At 38.3% G+C, this 23335-nt stretch overlaps 1 protein-coding gene across 1 annotated transcript in view; it reads left to right on the forward strand.

Annotated features, from left to right (window-relative positions):
• znf618 (zinc finger protein 618) overlaps window positions 1-23335 on the forward strand; it is a 98881-nt gene that overhangs the window by 69315 nt on the left and 6231 nt on the right. Inside the window, 5 exon segments of the mRNA XM_030150054.1 lie at window positions 11539-11583; window positions 14337-14414; window positions 20749-20907; window positions 21707-22692; window positions 22694-22807. Coding sequence (XP_030005914.1) covers window positions 11539-11583; window positions 14337-14414; window positions 20749-20907; window positions 21707-22692; window positions 22694-22807 — 1382 coding nt within the window.

The following is a 23335-nucleotide window of genomic DNA, read 5'->3' on the forward strand; positions in this document are numbered from 1 at the left end:
TTGTATAGATAGAAAGAGTATTTCTGCTACTGCTTATTTCCGGGTCTGAAAATTGAGATGGAGAAGGAGCAGCAAGTAAAGAGGTTTGTGTGACCTACCTTGCATCAGCTGTTACTATATAAAACTCAAGTGTAAGAGCTCCTGTATTATTATTGTTGTTGTTGAATGAACATCAGATTCACTGTCTTAACTTTACAACAGTAACTCACAAAGCACTGTATTAGGCAGCGAGCTGTGCATCCGAGATTTGCGCGGTTAATTTTCGAAAAGCACAGCCAAAAAAATGGTGCATTGCTGCTCAAAGCCATGTTAATTATCAATATATGGTTCTCTTACCTTGTCACTGCCTAATTTTGGCTATATTCATCTATTTTTCACAAAAATTAAGCGAATCATCAAGTAACAAGCAGCAATTCAACTTCCCGTTCTATACCGAGTCCACTAACACACGACGTCATTGGTCAGTCATTACCACATAATTTTTATCTTTTGAAAGGGGAGTTCTGATTGGCTTTGAAATATGATTATATTATATCTTAAATTTATTATTGATCTTTTGTCATATGAAGATAAGTTGTGTTTAGTGGTTGCGTTTGTCTAGATAATTCAAATTTGGCACATGCAACATTTCATTAAGAATAAAGGTGATATACATTTGATGGATACATACAGGTAAGATGATAGTAGAAACTAATACAGGTGATAGTATAAGGGTGCAGATAGTAGCAGCAATGTGCCACCAACAGGGGGTTTAGACAAGCTAATGCAGAGAAGATTTGAGTGAGAAAAGTCAGGCAAGTACAGGTAGTTGTTCATGGAAACCATCACCAAAAGTCAAGCACACAAAGAAAAAAAATTACATTCACAAAGCAAGAAATGAGGTTCACCTGATCCAAAAATGACAGAAAAGAAAATTTATTGATTCAAGTTCTAAACTTATTTTCCATGTCAAAATATAAAGTCAGTTTTTTTCAAAATTTTCCCGGGGAGGCTCTCCAAATGCGCTATGTGCATCGCTTTTATGCCCACTGGAATATTACACAGTCTGTTTTTTTTTTTTTTTTCTTTTCTTTTTACATACCCTGTTCCTCTGTTTCTGTGTAATACAGTGTCACAAAGACCCCTGTGACTTCCACAAGTGAAAGCTGCACATGCTTCAGACAGCCTTAATGGAAATGTTGAAGGTTGTGGTTCTTCTTTGGGATCTTCCTCCACTATTAGTGGTGTTTGTGTACATACACAAACTGGTGCCACAAGTGTATTATTACACTGGCTGAAAATCTCACCTTCCAACTTCGCCAAAGTTTGTCTTCCAAGTAGGTCTGTCGCAGTTATTACTGGAGATGATCAGCACTGATGGGACATTTTACAGACTATCAGCAGATGTTCTCTGTTCTCTGTTCTGTAGTTCTGTCTCCAGTAATAATCAGTGACTAACATTAGGTTCTAACCTGGAACAACTGACATTTAGGGGAAAAATAAAAAATCAAGCTTATAATCATCTACAGTTTTACAGTTATGTTGTTGTTTAGTGCTGCTTAATAAGTTATTGAATGATCAATGTATCTAGTTTCTACTTGGACTAATATGTTCTTTTTGCTAATTACCCAGTTTCTGTCAACCCTCAAAAAACCAAAAGCATCCACTGATCTAAAATGTGTAATAACTTCTGAACAACTAAACCTATCAATTCATGTAAATAAATGGAGTAAAATACAGTTTGTCATCTTTTCATGGTCATCAGATATGACCCATTTGGACGTTCAGAGGCTCTGTAGTGAACGTGGAAACACTGTCCTCTTCAACAACATTGATTCACCAGTAAAACCCATGGAGTTGGACCAATGACAGAGGATAGAGACACATGGTTTATCTCAAGTTAATGATAGTTTTGCTGAAAGTCACTTTTTCTTTAGTTTTCTCTGTGTTGGTATAATAACCTATTTAAATTTACTCCTGAGTTTTTATTAATGTCTACATGATCAGTGAATTAAATATAGGAAAATACATTTTCACTGAAAAATGCAAAATACAGAGGATACTACATTAAATGGTGATAAATCACTTAAGAAAGGTTAAACAGAAATATTAATTTGGGAGCTGCTACAGAAGTAACACTGGGTCTTAATTTATTCAAAATAATCTAGGACTTGTTCAGATATATACAGGGTAGGGAAGCAAAATTTACAATGAACATTTAGTTGTTTTTTTTCTCTGCAGGCACTACGTCAATTGTTTTGAAACCAAACATATATTGATGTCATAATCATACCTAACACTATTATCCATACCTTTTCAGAAACTTTTGTCCATATGAGTAATCAGGAAAGCAAACGTCAAAGAGTGTGTGATTTGCCAAATGCACTCGTCACACCAAAGGAGATTTCAAAAATAGTTGGAGTGTCCATAAAGACTGTTTATAATGTAAAGAAGAGAATGACTATGAGCAAAACTATTACGAGAAAATCTGGAAGATACTATTAAAGAAGAATGGGAGAAGTTGTCACCCAAATATTTGAGGAACACTTGCGCAAGTTTCAGGAAGCGTGTGAAGGCAGTTATTGAGAAAGAAGGAGGACACATAGAATAAAAACATTTTCTATTATGTAAATTTTCTTGTGGCAAATAAATTCTCATGACTTTCAATAAACTAATTGGTCATACACTGTCTTTCAATCCCTGCCTCAAAATATTGTAAATTTTGCTTCCCCACCCTGTGTGTATATATATATATATATATATATATATATACACACACACATTTTTTTTTAATGTATTTTTTGTTACAGATATCAACTTTTCTTGTTGGAAACAATCATTACCATATTTTAATCACTATCAGTCAACCTCCAAGTAATATATAGGCCTAATGACCTTATTGCAAATATTTTGATTTATTTTTCCATACTGGTGATAACAGTCTACAGTGTGTTGCTTAAAAACAACTGATTAAAACAACAATGTTGCATTTTGTCACGATTTCTATAATGTTTTCTACTACTTGAGGGCTGACTGGACCTCATTTAGAGTACGTTTACATGTAGCTGGACTTGAATTTTTTGGCATATTTATTATTAAAAAAAGCTGAATGTGCGTAACAAAACTTTACAGAGATTACAAAAATAAACTTTAAACTATTTTACATGTGTTCAAACATGTTTGTCTAGATCAGGGGTCACCAACCTGGTGCCTGCGGGCACCAGGTCACCCGCAAGGACCACATGAGTCGCCTGCAGGCCTGTTCTAAAAATAGAACTAGTCCAGATGTCTCCAACACGTTGCTCTCGATCTACCGGTAGCTGCCAAGGGTCAGTAATATAAGAACACAAAGTTGATTTGTTATTTGGTTGAACAGGTCTAAATTTACACCCAATCAAAATTACAAGTGTCCTGTCCCCCTCCCGAGATGAAATGGTCATCTAGCTGTCAATCATATTTTAGCACTGGTTTGCTGTCTGTCATTGGAGAGGGGCGGGGCCCAGGAGGAGCAGGATGAGCTAGATACCAGGCAGGTAGTGGGTTTAGCCCTGCAACGATGTGGCCCAAGTACAATCAGGGAATTATTTTCACCAACAATGAGACACGGACTTCTGTTTGACTAATGTGAAAGACAAGTGTGTGTGTCTGATCTGTGGACGGAGCCAGGCAGTCGGTAAAAGATGCAACGTGGAGTGGAATTTCACCAAAGTTCACAGCAACTTATCTGGAGATTCTCCGGTGGGAATCAGCCTCTGTAAAGAGAAGGTAAAAGAGCTGAAAACTAAAGTCCAAAAACAACAGTCCATGTTCACTGAACTGATCAAGGCCAGCGCTTCAACAGAGGCATCAGTGAAGTGGTTCACATTCTGGACAAGCGCAAACATATGTGCGCTATGTGCACATGCGCTCAGACAGCTGAAGTCGGACCGGAACAGGTGCCTCTGCGTTTTACTCCAGTGTAAGGACTGTAGAAGTGACAGGGGGATGGTGGATTTATGTGCACAAAGTTGTACTGTTTTTAATTGATATGTTTTGACAGCATATGTGAATTTAGAAAAGATGAAATCGTTTCACAATTTTGAAGTATTAAAAATGCACATACAGGTATGTATTATTTGTTTTTAATAATTCTATAAAAATATGCAGGATTGTTCCATTTCATAATATTTGACATTGTATTAAAATATTAAGGAATACAGCATGCAAATGCGTGTATCTGTTTTTTCCACTTTTGATTTTCTTAATAAAAGTAAAATAATAGTTTCATATTAACACTTTCTAAGTATTGTGAATGTTAAAACAAAGAAATATAAATGAATAAAATAATTAGAAGCACTCGGAGAGCGCAGACCTCCACCAAGGCTGATCAGTGGCCCCCCCCCGTGGGCCCCCCCACGCCAAGGAGGTTATGTTTTTGCCAGGGTTTGTTTGTCTGTCTGTTTGTCTGTCCGTTAGTGTGCAACATAACTCAAAAAGTTATGGACAGATTTTGATGAAATTTTCTGGTCTGCACCCCCCCCCCTGTGGGCCCTCCCACCCCCGATCACCACCAAAATTTAATAATTTCTTCCTTATCCCATTTCCAACAAACCCTGAAAATTTCATCCAAATCTGTCCATAACTTTTTGAGTTATGTTGCACACTAACGGACAGACAGACAGACAGACAAACAAACCCTGGCAAAAACATAACCTCCTTGGCGGAGGTAATAAATGAAGAACACAATGTTGCAAACATATTATACAAAATACACGTATGTATGAAAATTAGGTATGTAAATAAATGTTGCTAAATTAATCGCCCTCCGGCAACTTCAGTATGTAAAAGTGACTCACAGAAGAGAAAAGGTTAGTGACCCCTGGTCTTGATCATTCTGTGTCCATGTAACAACTTCTTATTTTCAGTTATTTCTAGTCATTTTAGCCTGTGCCCCTCATGTCACTGAGGAAATCATCCATATCTGCTTCTTTTACAGATAGTGCATTTCTTTCTGCCCTGGCTAGCTCTGTCTATACACACACACACACACACACACACACACACGCATATATATACAATTTTACAGCTAAAATACAACTATAAATGAACTATACAAACCACAAAACTACATAAAAAAGGCGGTGAAAAAAACAACAAGATACACAACACTCCAAAACAGCACTATGACTATACAATTATTTACACTGTATATTTCTGTAGGCGACCTGTCAGTTAACCACACAGTAAACCTGAGCCTTAATTGACACTCTGTTTCTTTCAGAAATTAGCAGGTGTTTTTGTTACATCCACCTGATAAGTTACAGCCATCTGTTCTTTTTCTTTTTATCAACAGTTAAGCAATGGAGGGTTTGATAAATTTTTAAAAATTCAGTATTTAATAGGTGAAAATGTCTCAACGTTCTTCTATTTCAATATTATCCAGAGCCTTCACACCTTGATGCTGATGTAGGATTGTTCACATCATGCTGTTTAAATTTTTTACTCATGTTTTATAGGTTTTATGAAATTGTAGTTTTTGTATTACTAAACCAAGCTTCCATAGGTGGGTCATTTTCAATGGAATTTCATCTGAATCTTTGATTCATTCATCATTCTACAGCAAAACCAAAGGCTCTCTATTGTCAATTCTCTAGATGAGCAAAACAGAGTATTGAGATACTGTTTCACTCACCTTGATAAATGTGCATTTCAAAAAAAGAGGTAAAAATAGAATAAGAATAAATAAGTGGTATAAAGAATGCAACTATCAGAATATAAAGTGTACATGTCAATCTCATGACTTAATTGTCATGTGGTCAATGGTACATGATGGAATGAAATATTGTTACCCAGGTTTCAGTTTGTAGCATAGGAAAGATAAAGAATAAAATAGAATATGTAAACAATAAGTAGGGTAGAATAAAGCTACCATAAAAAATATGCAAAAAAAGATTTTTTAAAAAAAATTATATAAAATTAAAGCTGCAAGCAGCATTGGGTGGGACATCGCACCGGGCGTTCTGCCTCCCACGCGATCCGCCTCTCGTGACCGTCGACACCTCAGCTCCACTCACACCTCTCCGTCCTGATACCAGTTCCCACCCTTTAGTGTCCGTCCTCCTTACATCTGTACAGAACACCAGCGACCCTCTGCTGAAACCACCATCACCTTTAAATCAGACTTTTATTTTGGAAACCCTACTGTGTGTATGTGCATTTGTTTTGGATGTGAGAGAAAGAATCAGTTTGAAAAATGAATTGAAATTGTATGAATAACTGAGAATAAAGTGATGATTTATCCCATTTAAGGCTTTTATTTTGGAAAAACCGTATTGTGTGAGCATGTGTGTCTGTGAGAAAGAGTACTTTTGAATGAAGAAACATTGTACAAACAGTTGAGTGTTTGGTCATAAAAATGAAAAGAAGTTATGTAATAGACATTATGTATTATTTTTAATAGGGATTTTTATTTTGAAAAAATGTAGTCCGTGTACTTTGTAATGTGTGCAAAATGTCCAATATCCACAATATAATGCTGCAAAACCTGTTTTAAAATGTGAGGAGGAAAAAAAAAAAAGTCACTGGCCTGCCTGGGATTTGAACTCATGCCACCCATGCAGTAGACCACTGCTCTATCCACTGGTCTACTGTCAGTCATACACAGCTCTGCACTGGTAAGCCTTATATACGGATTTTGTCATTGTTAAAAGTGAAACTAAACATACTCTTCAAAAAATTGCCATTATTCCATAACCATAGGTCGTATCTGAAAAATTATTTCACTTATGGATTCTGCAGACTTGTGGGAATTTAATGAGGTATACGTTTTTTGTCAAAAGTCTGAAATGAATAAGCAGTAATTGCAGAAACGTAGAGTAACTTTAAAAGGCAGATTGCCAACTTCCTGTTGGAGTTAGCTCATGAGTGTCAGTGTAAGATTTGTGGGGCTCAATCAGACCAACATTTTAGCATTTGTTTCATGTTTGTGACATTCCTACTGGCCACTAGGGCAGATTTTGTTGGTTTTTTAGTACACAGGTGGCGCTACAGAGTCCATTTTGGCACCCAAGGGGTTAAATTTGACATTGTATGAAAGTGTTCACCAGCCATGACATACATGGCAAATTTGGTGAGTTTTGGAGCATGTTAAGGGGGTCAAGTGGCAGTCTAAAGTGGAAAAAGTATGAAAATAAACAAATTGTTATAAATCAATAACCGTACATGCTATCTCAAAATTTTTTGCATGTGAGCGTTGTGCTGAGTCCCGTGAACACGTAGATATGTCACATGTGGGGAAAAACTCCAAAGTAAAAAATGAGTTCCAAACAGGGCAACTTTGCGGGCTTCTAAAAACAAAACTAAGACAGTTCTGGAAAAAGTACGAGATCGCTTTTTTGAGGAGGGTCCACTCTATCTTTTGGTGCTATTTAGAAGTCAATACGACAAACGGTGTCATCGGAGTTAGTTTTAAAAATTTTATTTTGAAAGGCATATTGCGAACTTCCTGTTGGAGCTAGCTCATAGGTGTCAGCACGTGATTTGTTGGGCTCGATTAAACGAAAGTTTTGGCGTTGGTTTCGTATGTCTACGACATTCCTACTAGAAGTTAGCAATTTGAGCATTTTATTTTGAAGGGCACATTCTGAACTTCCTGTTGGAGTTAGGTCATGAGTGTCAGCGCGTGATTTGTCGGGCTCGATGAGACGAAAATTTTGGCATTGGTTTCATGTTTCTATGACATTCCTACTGGGCACTAGGGCCGATTTTGTGTATCTAGGGGGCACTAGAGAGCTCATTTTGGCACCTATGGGGTTAATTTTTACATTTTATCAAATTTTTCGCCAGACCTGACGTGTGCCAAATTTGGTGAGTTTTTGAGCATGTTTAGGGGGGCAAAATCCAGTTCAAAGCGTCACGGAAAAATAATATAAAAACGAACGAAAAACAATAGGGCCTTGCTTGCAGGCCTTACCTTTCGGCTCGGTCCCTAATAAATTCTTCATATGTACAAAATTTCACAGTATGCAGCAACAGTAACAGTTGAAGTGGTGGTGCATATAGCAGCAGCATGAGCAGCAGTCCAACCACCACTGTATCATCTGCGAACTTCACCACCACATTGTTTTTGTGGTGAGCTCTACAGTCACGAGTCATCAGTGTGTACAGTAGTTGACTGAGCTCACAACTCTGGGGGATGGGGTGGGGGGGTTAGGATGATGATGGTGGTGGAGGATCTATTGTTGTTGATCCTGACGCTTTGTGGCCGGCAGGCCATGAAGTCCAGGACCCAGTTGCACATAGATGAAGAAGCTCCTAATGTTGCCATCTTGGACACCAGTTTCTGTGGGATGACTACTGGTTCTGCCCATATACGTACTGGTGAGAGTCCTCAGCCACATTGATCATCTTCCTCAGGTGCCTTATCACCAGCCTCTTGAAGCACTTCATGGTGACAGGAGTGAGTGCAACAGGGCAGTACTGATTGAAAGATGGTGCTGCAGAGGACTTCGGCACAGGGATGATGGTGGATGACCTCAGGCATGATGGGACTTTGGCCTGGGACAGCAAGATGTTGAGTATGTCCATCAGAACCCCAGACAGCTGGTGTGCACAGTCCTTCAGAACTCTGCCTGGCCCAAAGCCTTCTGGGGATTGACCCTCTGCAGTTTTCTCATCACCTCTGCTGTAGTGATGTTGAAGACTGCAGGAGCTGAACAGGGAGAGGTTGGTGGTATAGGCCACGTCAAAGCGAGCACAGAAGGCTTTCAGGATGTCTGGGAGTGTTGGGTCCTCAAGGCACTGTGCATCACTCCTCATGTAGTCTGTGATGCACCTGGTGCCTATCCACATGCTCTGTGGATAATTTGAGTTACAGTGTCCCTGGATCTTAAGAGCATACGTGAACTTTGTTCTCTTTATGCCCACCGACAAGTTGCTTCTAGCTGCATTGGGTGCTGCTGCATCTCCATCTCTAAATGCTGCATCCCGGGTTTTGAGTAGGGAGCACACCTCTGTATTTAACCAGGGTTTCTGGTTGGGTCAGATGGTTATGGTCTTAGAGGTGGTCACATCGTCCATGAATTTCCTTATGGAGTCCAGGACAGATGGTGTGTATTCTACACTACTCCCACATGTTGCAGCATCCCTGAATACCTGCCAGTCTGTGGTCTCAAAACAGTCCTGGAGCATGGACACAGCACCTTCAGGCCATGAGGAGATGGTCTTTGTAACTGTGCTCCTGCTCCTAGACACTGTACAGTAAGCAGGAGCCAGCAGGATGGAGATGTGAGTCTGAGGCACCGAGATGGAATGGCAAGGCTCTCTATGCACCTTGTCTGTTAGTAAACACTTAGGACAAAGTGCTTTCACCCCGAATGTTGATATTGATATGCCGGTGGAACATGGGGAGAGTGTCTTGCAGGTTCACGTGGTTAAAGTCCCCCGTCACCACATACAACGCTTGTGGGTGTTTATTTTGAAGCAAGCCGATGCTATCATGCAGCTCTCTCATAGCATTGTTAGCGGTAGTTTGTGGGGGGACATAAACAGCCACGATAAACACTGCTGTGAACTCCTGTGGCAGATAGTGAGGATGGCATTTCACTATTAAATGTTCCACAGCCTCAGACAGTGTCTGTCCACCACCAAACAGTTCTTGCACCAACCTTTGTTGATGCAGATGTAGAGTCCTCCTCCTCTGGTTTTACCAGAGAGCTGCCGGCCTCTGTCAGAGTGGAAAAGTAAAGGACCGTTGAGCTCAAAGACAGAGTCCGGCATGCTTGTTCTGCCTCATCTCCATCAGGACAAAGATGCTGCAGTTCTGCATCTCCCTCTGGCTCAGCCTCAACTGTAATAGCTCCATTTTATTATCCAAAGCCCGCACGTTGGATAAAGAGTGATGGAATAGCTGGTAGCATTAGCTCATAGCCTGGCTAGCAGACCGGCTCTCTTCCCCCTCTTCTGCTTACGGGAGCAACGCTTCCTCTTAGCTTCAAGCCACCTCGATCCTCCGCTTCTCTCCGTTGTTCTTAAAATCTTCAGCTTCCCGAGTATTTCTTTGAACTCTGGTGGAAGCTGGGCATGGAGACCAGTGTTTAGCTCCCTTAGCTCTGCCGAACTGTACTTTGTTGCTGTTTAGTATTGCAAACTTTAATGCTACAACCAAGAGCTAGAGAAACCACTGCACTGCTGTGCACCACCATCTTAAAACTCTAAACAGTTACTTTTATTACTTCACCAGAGAAACTTCATTCACTCATCAGTCGCAGAACTTCAAGTTTCATTTGTTATGTTATGACTTTTATTATATAATGAACAGTAAAAATAATTGACCATTATGTTCCATTTGCATTATAATGTTTTGTTTTTAATGTGCTTTTATTTTAATGTGTAAACACAACTGAGAAGTGTGGTAGTAATCTTTGATCTTTGCAAAAGTCAAATATTTTTATTGATTGAAGTCTTTCTGGTTGAAGTAAAGTCATTTAGAGTTTTAAGAGGGGTTGTACTTTGGCCTGTTCTTCATCACTGTATTTATATAAATCAACAACTCAGTGGCTTATACTATATTCATGGCATGGACTGAATGGAAAGATAAATCGCTAATTGCAACTAGAAGCACTCGGAGAGCGCAGACCTCCGCCAAGGCTGATCAGTGGGCCCCCCCGTGGGCCCCCCCACCCCCGATCACCACCAAAATTTAATCATTTCTTCCTTATCCCATTTCCAACAAACCCTGAAAATTTCATCCAAATCTGTCCATAACTTTTTGAGTTATGTTGCACACTAACGATCAGTGGGCCCCCCCACCCCCGATCACCACCAAAATTTAATCATTTCTTCCTTATCCCATTTCCAACAAACCCTGAAAATTTCATCCAAATCTGTCCATAACTTTTTGAGTTATGTTGCACACTAACAATCAGTGGCCCCCCCCCGTGGGCCCCCCCCCCACCCCCGATCACCACCAAAATTTAATCATTTCTTCCTTATCCCATTTCCAACAAACCCTGAAAATTTCATCCAAATCTGTCCATAACTTTTTGAGTTATGTTGCACACTAACGGACAGACAAACAAAGAGACAAACAAACCCTGGCAAAAACATAACCTCCTTGGCGGAGGTAATTATTTAGGTGACAATCATTTACAAAAATGTCATTATGATGGAGCCCCTACTTCCACCCCCTCCCTGCCTTTTTGAGGTGCAGTCCTGCCCCCCAAAAGCATGGTTTAATGCAGCTGATGTAAAAAGATGATGTGGACTTGACACTGTATGCATTTAAAGGCATTTAAAACCCCGTCCTCTGAGATGATTCCACAGTGTATGTGATGATGTGGACATAAAGGGCTGATGTTTTTCAATCATGTTTTCAGCACTTGCACATTAGTGAGTGCATGGAATTATTTCCCTGGTGCTGGTCTGTTTTTTTTTTTTTCTTTTTTCTTTTTTTTTTTAAATTGATGTTTGGTTACACAAAAAACACACTCACCCCCATTAAACATGCTGATTGAATAAATAAGGGAAAAAGAGCAGCACAGTGTGTCCTCATGAACTGTGTTTCCATCCTCTGGTTTGCAGGAACACCAAGCCCTCTGGTGGCCACTTCCTTCTCTACAACTCAGAGTAAGTCCAACCACACCTTCCTCATCCAGAACATATGTAGCCCTTCTATGCAGCTTTTTTATTTCATATTCATTTTGAATTGAGATCATACACTTTTATACATTTAATTTACCTCATTTATAACTTAATGCCCTTGTGCAGTTTTTGTAAAATATCTGCTACAGAGATAAAATATGCTAAATCCTTCATCCTTTATTGGGGAAGAACATGACAAAAGTGCTTATTGGCTAATGTTATCAAGATACATGATAATGTGTTATACATTTATATATAGGTTTATGCACATGTACAGAGCTTAACAAATGCATTAGACCGCCACCAAATATAAGGTTTATGCAACAGCCGCCCTAAATTAACAGCATTGGTATTTAAAATAATATCTTATGTTTCTGTAATAGTTAATATACCAGTATGCACAAGCTCTTTACCTGAAGTGATTTTTATTTTTATTATGCTGAAATATATTTTTTATCGTTATCCATGAATTTTCAAATGTGTGGTTTTACAAAAATCTGAAAATAATGTGAAGTACATTATTATGCCAAATTATAGTAATTTTCTTGTCTTCCTGAACAGAAAAATGAGCTTTTGTGAATGTTGTGCTTGATTAATGTGTGATTCTCAGAGACCAGTGAGTCAACTCAAATTTGGGGAAAAAAAGGTGAATCTAGGTTGAAATTCCGGATTCATGTTGAAAATGGGAAAACTTTTCTCTAATAAATTTGTTAAACACTGTATATTATAGATTTATGAATCCTTACACTTATAAGGGATCTGAAAAGTTGCTGTATGATAATGTGCACAGTATTCTCTCATTAATTCAGTGAATTTCACATTTTAACCCAATACTACATCTTACACTCATCACTTTTGACTCAATTTTCTCTGTTAATGACAACTTTTGTAAAGTTTCACTGTTATTCTGGAACGGTACTACTCTATGTGATCTACTTTCTGTTCCTGTGCTGCTGCCAATTAATATTATTGATTTTCAGAGGAGGCTGCCTTGAGTTGCACATGTTTTTATTGATCTAATACCCTGTATATTTGGTCATTCCTTTTACAAAAATAGAGACTTTCAAACCCAAACAATATTCTTCCAAGTTGGCTTTTTTTTGCATGCAGTGTCAGTTTGCAATTGGAAGTGCAAATACACAAGACTTGGACTGAGCAATACAAAAATGTTCCCCTGGAAAAAAAAATCATGTCAGTCAATAATAGAGCTGCACAGTTAGTCAAAGGGCTGACATACAAAAATCTAGAATGTTTAGTGTCGCTTTGGATTCAGTGATATTGAGCAGAGACGAGTACTGTGGAGAAAAATACAAAATGAAGGTTGGTTTTTTGAAGTTTATATTTTTAAGTAGTTTGGGTTTAGTACTGTGTAAAACTGTGCAAAACATAAATTGCTCATGTTTCTGTTTAAAAACAAAAAAAGTGATCAGTATGATTAGTTTTTTGGTTTTTTTTTACCTTATGTATATCCTTTATATGTTGTATATATTTCTAGTTGGTTCTTTTGGGTATTTTAGTATTTTTTTTAATATATTTTACATATAATTTTGGTGTGATAGTTTTAATATATAGTCTTTTGTTTGCACTTTAAGAATCAGCTGCTAAACTAATTTTAATTGTTCCTGTGACAGTGACAAAAAAGATAATTCTGTTATTATTATCTATTGATTATTATTTTCAAGCAAATCTACTGAAATTGAACACTGAAAAAAACTAGTTGGTTGCTATTATGCCATAGTTCACTATTAAGTAAAATCAATAAATCTGTTGTAAACTATTCGTTATTATGAGATCATGACGAACACTTGCCAGATGTTGCAGAACATTTCAGAAAACCAGTGGTGCAATGCTTAAACCAATAAGTATTTCTATAACAAAATATGCATAAATATTAAGCAGGTGTCCACTTAAATGTTCAGCTTGTAAATGGGACCTGAAAGACATAAAAAAGCAACCTGTGATCATGAAAATGTTTCCAATATCATCTTATATTGTGATGATGATACTCATTTTATTATCCAGCTTTATAATAATAATATTATATTGGGTCTTATGTTTCTGCCGCAGTGCTGAAACTGAGCAGATTCCTGTTAATGCCTATACCACAGTCACACAGGACCTTTAAAACACTAGTGTGTATATGCAGTTGTGTTGTTACAATAACATTAAAAACCCCTATTTAACTGTACTGTTTCAGTGTTGTACAGCAACAATATTGTGTCTCTAAGGGAAAATCATCATTCAAGTATAATTTCTACTCTAATTTTATTCATTTCCTCCGCCAAGGACGGCAGAGGTTATGTTTTCATTGGGGTTTGTTTGGTTGTCTGTCTGTCTCTCTGTTAGCAAGATAACTCAAAAAGTTATGGAAGGATTTTGATCAAATTTTCAGGAAATGTTGATACTGGCACAAGGAACAAATGATTAAATTTTGGGGGGGATGGGGAGGGCTGATCTACCTTGGTGGAGGTCTGCGCTCTGAGTGCTCATGTAGTTTATTATTGCAAATCTGTGACTATAATCACATGAATTTACAAGACAAAACCTATTAAATTTCCTCAGAGTTTTTCACTTAAGTCTGTTCTATTTAACTGGTACTGAACTGGTGTGACAGCCTTAATACACCATATCAGCTCACAGAAACCTGACGGGCAGATCCACAGATGCGCTGTTTCCCCTTTGTGTTCTTTACAGACTCAGTTCTTGTGGTCATTGTGTTGGTTTTTTTTTTGTCGTAGAACCCTACACTTGTGGTGCTTGTGGCATCCAGTTCCAGTTCTACAACAACTTGCTGGAGCACATGCAGTCCCACGCTGGTGAGTCCACCATGACACATCAGCCTCACCCTCTGCTGTACATGTGATAGTGAAAATGCTCATGTCATTTTTGTTCCAGCCACTGAAATATTGTACACGACCCTTGTCTATGACTGTAAAATACAAGTCGAGTACACATCATGTTGGAATGAGGGGGTCTGTGGTTACAACAGCTTGAAGACAGGCTTATTTTCACATCCTGCTGTAAAAAGACACTAAAGACCCACACATATTTTTGTCACAACTTTCAAATGTTTTTTTTTCTGAAGTGATTTATCATTATTTATTATGATATTATATAATAATAGTGATAATATTATTATGGAAAATATTATGAAATAGGGATGAAAAAATCCAACATTGTTGTTTCAACCAGTTGTTTTTAAGCCACACATTGTGGACAGTTATCACCATTATGGAAATAAACATGAATATATTTTGCAATATGGTCATTATGTATTAATTAGAGGTTGACTGATAGTGATTTAAATATGGTAATGATCGTTTCCAACAAGAAAAATTGATATCTGATTAATCGACCAACAACCACCCCCTGTAAAAAATAAATAAAACTTGACACTGTCCTAGATTATTTTGAGTTTAACCCATAAAAATCTAGTGCTACTTTTGTAGCAGTTCCTGAATTAATTTTTCTGTATTTAATGTTTTTTAAAGCTACATATGACTTTCATCACCAGTTTTTCATCAGATCTGTTAAATCTGAGTCATATCCTAAGTATCACTAATCTGTAAGTCTTTCTGTGATTACTCACATGATTTGCTTCCCTCACGGTGAACAGTTTCGAAGTGTACTCCACCATAAACAATCCATGTGTTTATAAACAGAGCCGGCAGGTTACTCTGGCATTTTTGGAAGTTTGTCACGATGTGCATTGTGGGAAGCAGAGTTCCACACAGTGACATTATGGCTGCAGCGGCAACAAACACGGAAACGACTTCATTGCCTCTTGCTACTGCAGCTGTGTGGAGCTCGGCTTCCCACAAAGCACATTGTGACAAATTTTCCAAAATGCCAGTTGACTCAGAATTTCATGAACATCTAAATTAAATTTGCAGAGTTAAAAATAGGAAAATACATGAGTTACAGTGAAAATTTCTAAATATAAAGGATAATAATATAATAAATGGTGATTAAACCACTTAAGAACGATTAAACAGAGAGAAAAATTCTTTTGAGAACTGACACAAAAGTAGCACTGGGTCTATATGGGATAAACAGTTCATATCAGTACATGGTTTTGGTCAGCAATGGATGTTTGTGTCTTTATGGGATGATAGAAAATGAAAAAATAATCAAAGTCAGCACTAAATAGCAAACAAAAAACAGACTGAGGTTCAATATTTGGTATTTTTACTTGACAGAATAATCCAGTGTTGTTGTTTGTTCTATATTTCCGTTCTGTTGGCCTTTGTTACATGCAGGTGTGTTTATCCAACATTATCCAGTTCTACACTCAAATGTTCCAGTATTCAGATACTTGTGGATGGACAGACATCCAGTTGTCTATTTTTATAATCAAACTGTTGCTTGTTTAATTATCAAGCAGCAATGTGATGAAAACGTCATTTCAGGTTGAAATTTCTCAAACTTGCATCAATGTCAGTTTTAAAGGATAATTTTTTAAGTCAGAATTTATGGTAAAAGTTGTATCAAACTGAAAATATGTAAATGTAAGGACTACACAGTGAAAGTTGCACAGGTGGCTTGATAACTGTCCATCTCTATGATCTGTTCAGAGTCTGAAGATTCAAGCTTTTAATATTTTTTCACCTTGATGTCAAAGATTGAGGTGAAATTTGCCAAGATGTGTTTGTGACATGTAGAGCTGCAGCTGTCAAAAAATTGTATTTATTTTTTTAATCGATTATTTTCTTTGATTCAATTAGACGTTTATTTGAATAGGCAAGAAAAATAGGTGAAATGTAAGGAAGACATGTCTTAAAATGAAAATTTATTCCAGAACCAGTTGAAAAATATGCAGCCCAGGAAGGGACATGCAAAAAATAAAAATTATTGCATTGTAATGGAAAAATATTGTGTTATAACGCAAAAACTATCGTGTCATAACGCAATCATATTTGCTCTCTCTTGCTTGAGGTCTGTACATAATACGTTGGGTCCAGTTCGTGTCAGACCGTGTCAGGTCTGACATGCCCCCCTGTCCTTTCATTATTAGTCCAATCGGAAATATTTCCAACGGTTTCTGAATGAAGTTCGTAAGTGCCCAGCTTCACTGTTGTGGGCAGCTTCGTGGATACAGGTGAATGTACGCCAAGTGTGGATGTACGCATGAGAAAGGAGGATGTGTGCATTGTATTAAAATCCTTTATACTCATGAGCCTAAAATGGTCCACCTGGACTTGTTTTCTTATTTTGACCATAAAAAGGTCAGAAAATATGCTTTGAGTCCTTTTGCCCATTTTTGCAGAACACTTTGAACGTTCAATATAGCAGTCTTTTATAAGTCACTGCTTGTTTTAATACTGTAATAACAGTTTAAAATGATGAAAAACACAAAAGCGGAATTTGTTTTTTTTAGTTTTAGCAGAGAAAAACTGAAATTACACATGGATACAAGATTTGAATTTTAAATATGAACTTTGAAAAGTATAAAAAATATTTACAACAAAATGTGTAAATATTTGCCTTTTATTGTGAAAAAACAGGGTAAAAGTGCAAACTATACAGGTGTTTTTCCCCCATACAGGGCATTTGTCCCTTCTGTGGCTACAGAGTGCCTTCATATTCATGGTTCTGCCAGAAACAGTTCTCTTGGTTCACAGGTCTCACACATCCAGGCAGTGCTCCTATGGCAGAGTTTGCACATGAAAAATAGTCTCTTCACACCAAAAGTCAGTCATCCTGGGGATGTGTTGAATGTCTGTGGTGTTTGGACTGATCATCATCAGGCTCTGCCTCCGTCCTGCATCTGTGATGTGGAGCGTCTTTATTATCAGCTCGCATCACCAAAGCCTTGCGCCTCACCGTGGCTTCTCCCTCTTCATCCTTGAATGTAATTTCCAGTGGATACATGGAAAACTAACACACATAGAATAATGTATTACACGAACAAGACATGGTAAAATTGCACTATTGAGGAAAAAAAGTCACCGAACATCAGCACGTGCTCTTATTTTGTAGAGCATCATGCACACTTTTACGCACAGCAAGTACAACATACTACAAACTTACACATATTCTACATGGTTCGTACTTTATTCTATAAAACCACCATGCAGTATAAACATCAATTTACACATACAATCAAGTAATACAAGTAAAAACTACATAGAAAAAAGAGAGTGCTTCAGTCATGTACAAAGTCCACTAGGAAGTGGAACTGGGTTAACTTTACCTGTCTTCATCAGATGTTGCTCCATCAGTCGCTCCTTCGGTGACAAATCCATCCGTAAACCTCCAGGGTGGTCTTGGAACTTGGGAGGACCGTCTTGCCTACATTTCCAACACCAGATCTAATCTGTTATCCACTCTGTTATTCACTCCGTTTCTCTGCTCTGTGAATCCGGTCTGTTGTGTGCGTCCCCAGTCACAGAATGGCTTATTTTGCAGCTTCTAGGACGGATGCCTGAGAAATTTTCGCATTGACCCAAGAACGTCCATAAAGCACAGTGTCTCAGGTTTCAGAAACCATTGGAATTTTTCTGATCGGACAAATAATGAAAGAGTTTTGGTCATCTGAATTACACATGCATAGGGCACAGTGCAGGGCAGTGTGTCAGACCTGACAGTCGGATCCAGACTGGATACCAATGCAAAAACTATTGCGTTATAATGCAATACTTGTGCGTTTTAACACAATACTTTTGCGTTATAACGTAAAAACTATTCAGTTATAATGTATATAGTTATAAAAGTATCACATTATAACGCAATAGTTTTTGCGTTATATCGCAAAAGTATTGCAGTATAATGCAAAAACTATTGCGTTATAATGCAATACTTTTAAACTATTGCGTTATAACTAGGGCTGGGCAAGTTTATGCATTATTTCCACGTTAATGCATTCATTAAATAACGCCGACAATTTGTTTATCTCATGTTACTGCCGTTTTATTCTAACTCATATTATTCTGCCCCTGCTTGTGTGTGTGTGTGTAGTGATTAGCTTGGCAGAGAGACAACAGGTTTCCCAAGAAAAGCCGGATGCCGAAAACTTCTCTCCAAATCTTACTTGAGACTCACTGTAAAACTGCAACATACATATAAAATATGTCTGAGTTATGTTTGTTGTCTTAGTACATTTACATGCCATTATACATTTAAATGAATGGGAAAAAGATCACTAGTTCGATGCTAACTTGAATGGGAAGATCCATAGACACGCTAACGATTAGCATTTATAGATTAATTTAAGATTTACAACATATATTTTATCCAGCAACAAAGGTTCACATCAGAGATATTTTAAATTATTCATTCTTACAACAACTGAACATAAAATACTCACAGGCAAATGTTTTTCAGGCCATACAGAGTGAAAGAAACGTGTCTGTTAGTTCCTTCTTATGTCCAAACTGACTACAGTAACACCGCAAGTATAAAACATACGTTAGTGCATCTTATTCCGACCACTAGAGGGCCCCCTTTTAACAAGTGAACATCACATATTATTTTGAAAGTCCGTTGCTCTCGCTCTGTGAATACACGTAGGTAAACCATGGAAAGCCACAGGAAAACCACAGGAAGAGGGGGATGTTGATCAGGGTTGGTTTGCCAATCGGTGTCATCATGCGTTGCAACCAATGACAGCATTTGGGGTGGACTTAAGACTCTTGTCAGTCACTCACAATCGGAAATAAACTGGTGGGGACATAAACATGGAGAAAAGTACCGGTCTTTTACATGGACATTTTCATTGTAAATGTCTTCAGAAGGTGGGGTTGAGAAGGCCAAAGTTGTTTCTAAGCACTGCAATGTGGAATTATTTTTTATCACTGGAGTACTTTGAGTCTGAAATATCACTTAAAGGCAATATACGCTGTTGATGCCAGCACCCCCCCTCCGCATATAACTATCCGATTAATCGTGATTAATCACAGAAATCCATGTGATTAATTGTAATTAAGAATTTCAGTTGTTGCCTAGCACTAGTTGTAAGACAATAATTTTAATTTTTTTCATGTCCCTTCCCAGGCTCCGTAGAAAAAAACGCAGAAAAACTATAGAAATAAAAGGATTTATAAAAAACATCTATATATAAATAACGGCAGTATAAAAGTATATATAAAAATATTTATAGATATCAACAACAACAAGTCAAATGATGTCTACAAACAATCTGTACACTGCAGTCTTCAACACATTTGGATCCAATTTACTTACCACTTAAGATGGAACTAACATAGAACTGAAAAAAATAAAGACTAATATTTGTAATGTTTGTGTTAAAGATTAAAAGTTTAAAGGATTAAGTGATGGTTCCAGTGTAGAAAAGTCAACACATTTTCTGCCTTTTTGTCCTCGTCTCTTCTGAACTATGCTTCATGTTGTTTGTGTAGATCCTGACGTCATGTGCATCACAATAAGCGTCTGTGTGAAACACAACAATGGAACAAATGTTTAGCGGCAGTGAAGTTAAGGAAACAAAGTTTAGATTCAGGAAAATAATAATTGAATTATTTTTTTAATCTGTTTGAGTCGATTAATCATATAGCTCTACTTGAAAGGTTTCTGTGTTGCTTCATGTATGATTTTAAGCTGCATGTGTGGTTCTTTTTCATTAAAGCAATAAAATAGAATTACAAAAAAATTTAATTAACCATGTCTTCAGATGAAATGGTTGTCCTACCATGAAAATCTCATACTGTTGTATCTGGAGGTGGATAGTCATGTAACTGACAACCTTTTGATAGGAGATTAGGGAAGTTCAAAGTGATTAATCCTTTTAGCTCTAGTGACATGTATCACATGCAACTAGAGATGCAGTATATCAAGGTATTTAATTCAAAACTAGAGGTTTCTTGGTCATCTTTTACAACAAACTGCAACTTTTTTGGTTTTTAAAATGGTCTTTTAAATTGACAAACATAATACAGGTAAATGCTGACACAGTTCACCATTGATCAGTGTTTATACATTTCACGCAAGAGGGATTTCAGTTCTTTATCATCACAATGATTAAAACATGTAATTTTGTCTAGAGCTTAAAAAACAGAGTTTAGTATTCAATTAACATCCACTTGAAAGTGAGTCTTGTATTTTTGGAGGTGACTTTTTCCAACCGGCTCAGAAAGGCTCAGTTCCAGTATGTGTCACCAGCTGCTCTAACGTTTTCTGTCGGTATCTTCTCAGCGGACAATGAAAACCACACCAAAGGGGACTCTCCAAAAACCTCCTCAGCTTCGGGTCCTCAGGAGCAGCTATGGAGAGGTTCCCAGGCTCAGGCCCATTCCTCAGTTAAACTCCAAATCCAGCCTCAAACACACACCCAGAGAAACCACACTCTCAGCCGTAAGTCCTGTCATCTGCTTCCATAGTTGTGTGTGCAAACGCTGATGTGCTCCCTGACTCTTTGTGCATCTTGTATTTAGGAAATTATTTCGACAGAATTATCATATTCCATCACTGAGGTGTCAGTCTGTGCCTCTGTCAGATTCTCATCAACCTCCACAGCAGCCTGATGGAGTGTCTTTAAATTTGTCACAGATGTTCAGACTGTTGCGTGAATTTGACTAGACACACACACACACACACACACACATATCAATATGGCTGAAAAAACAAAACCATAAAACAAATGTAACACCTTTTATTAAACTCTTTCTTCTTTGTTTCCACCTGTGATGTTCTGTATAACAGCCCTTCAACGCAAACTTTTGATATTTTATTCTTGAATTTGAATATTTCGCTACTTATTTTTGAAAAAACTGGGGTTTTGTTTACCTTAATTGTACAGTTTATTTATAACATTTTTAAAGCCCACATTTCATATGTGTTTTGCCAGATGTGCACGGAACTTCAGTTGATTTACAAGCCACATTTGTGAAAAACTATGACTTGGATTTTGCCATTTGTCGTATATTATGAAACTGGACGGACAGTTAGTCAGTCATTGAATCATGTTTTCGAAGTAGAAAGCTCATGATGATGCCATTCCTCCCACTGTAAAGGGTTTAAGTTTGGTCATTTTATGTCTTTAATTAATCCAGAGTTGTTTTTTTGAGACGATATGTGAAAAACAAAAACACAACAGTAACATTTTTCCTTCTTCTTTTTCTTTTTGTTTTTCCATCCTGTTCCATACTGACAGAGAATAACGGTCTACCTGAGAAGGAGCGACAGCAGGTAGCTGAGCGGCTCCTACGGGTGATGTGCTCAGATCTGAGCATGCTCAGTGTTCTAAACAGCAAGGACTTTCTGAAACTAGCACAGACCCTAGTGGATACGGGGGCTCGTCACGGTGCCTACTCCACCCGTGATGCCCTGGGCAACATGAGTGCCTTGGCACTGCGCCAACTGCCCCGTATGTACAACCAAGTAAAAGTAAAGGTTACATGTGCTCTGGGCTCCAACGCGTCACTGGGCATTGCCGTCACCTGCCACTCCCAGACATCGGGCCCGGATGCGTGTTATGTCCTAACGGCCTACCAGGTGGAGGGCTCCAGACTGAAGCGCTATGTGCTTGGTGTGAGAGAGGTGGAGCTGCGGGAGGGGCCCGAGCAGGTGCATCACTGGGTGCAGAATGTGCTGTCAGAGTTTGTGATGTCTGACATTCGCACCGTGTACGTGTCGGAGCCCCGTGTGTGGGCGGCGGGGTTTGGTGGATCCCCGCTGGGCAGCGGAGGCCGTGGGAGGATATGCTTGCGTTGCGCCGGGTGTTCACTCGGTGCGGTGGTGCAGGCCGTCCTCGGAAAACGCAGCCTCCAGGCACGAGGGCTGCACGAGTTGGCCGAGCTCCTATCGACTTGCAGAGATATCGCCTCTTCCACCACACTGGCCCTACGTGAAGAACAGAGCAACAACACATCCACAAGCACAACTGATGAAGGTACGCAGGCTAGCGCTGCACAGTGCCCCACCCCTCCCTGCTGGGACCGTATGGCTGAAGCCCTTCTGCAGGTCCACGCACATTTTGAACACATCTGTGAGGCTTATGGACGCAGTAAGGCCACGGCACCACTTCTTCAAGGTCTTAACAAGCATCTCCTGGGGACCCTGGCCTGTCTACTGGCCCCCCTACGCCTCGCAGCTCTGGAGCTGAGCAGCCAGAGGAGACCGACCTTACAGCAGGTCTTACCCCGTCTACCTACGCCTGGAGAAGTTTTTTACATCCAAAGCTGGAGAGGCTGGAACTGGCACAGCAAGCAAACTCTGCCACTACTTCCTAGAAGCACTCAAGGAAAACTTTAAGGTACTGAAGTGGGATCAAGTAGCTGGAGATAAATGTGAATATATTGTTCTGTAGGTGTCATTTCAGTTATACTGCACTAGCCTCAAGATTAATGTGCATAACAATTCTAAAAGCATCTCTATGTATCACATCGTCTCATATATATATATATATATATATATATATATATATATATATATAGATATATATATAACTTTAGTGTGAGAAATGTACTTAATTTATCCCAAACCTGTATTTCATATATAGCTAAAATGCCAATGTGCTAGATTCTATAATAAGCTGTTTTAAGAACTTGAGCTCATTTATTTTTTCCAAAATTAGCAGAATTCTATGTCAAGTTGGATTTATCAGACCAAGAATAAGTGAAAGATTACAAATCTACCCAGAAATTAACCCTCAAAGACCACATACAGCCCCTGACAGCCAAATCATACACACATCTAAATGTTTAATACCTGTTGATCCATTAATCCTATCAATTCATGTAAATAATTGGTGTAAAATATATACAGTTTGTCATCTTTTCAT

This window comes from Sphaeramia orbicularis, chromosome 12, assembly GCF_902148855.1.
Source record: "Sphaeramia orbicularis chromosome 12, fSphaOr1.1, whole genome shotgun sequence".
Classification (NCBI taxonomy): domain Eukaryota; kingdom Metazoa; phylum Chordata; class Actinopteri; order Kurtiformes; family Apogonidae; genus Sphaeramia; species Sphaeramia orbicularis.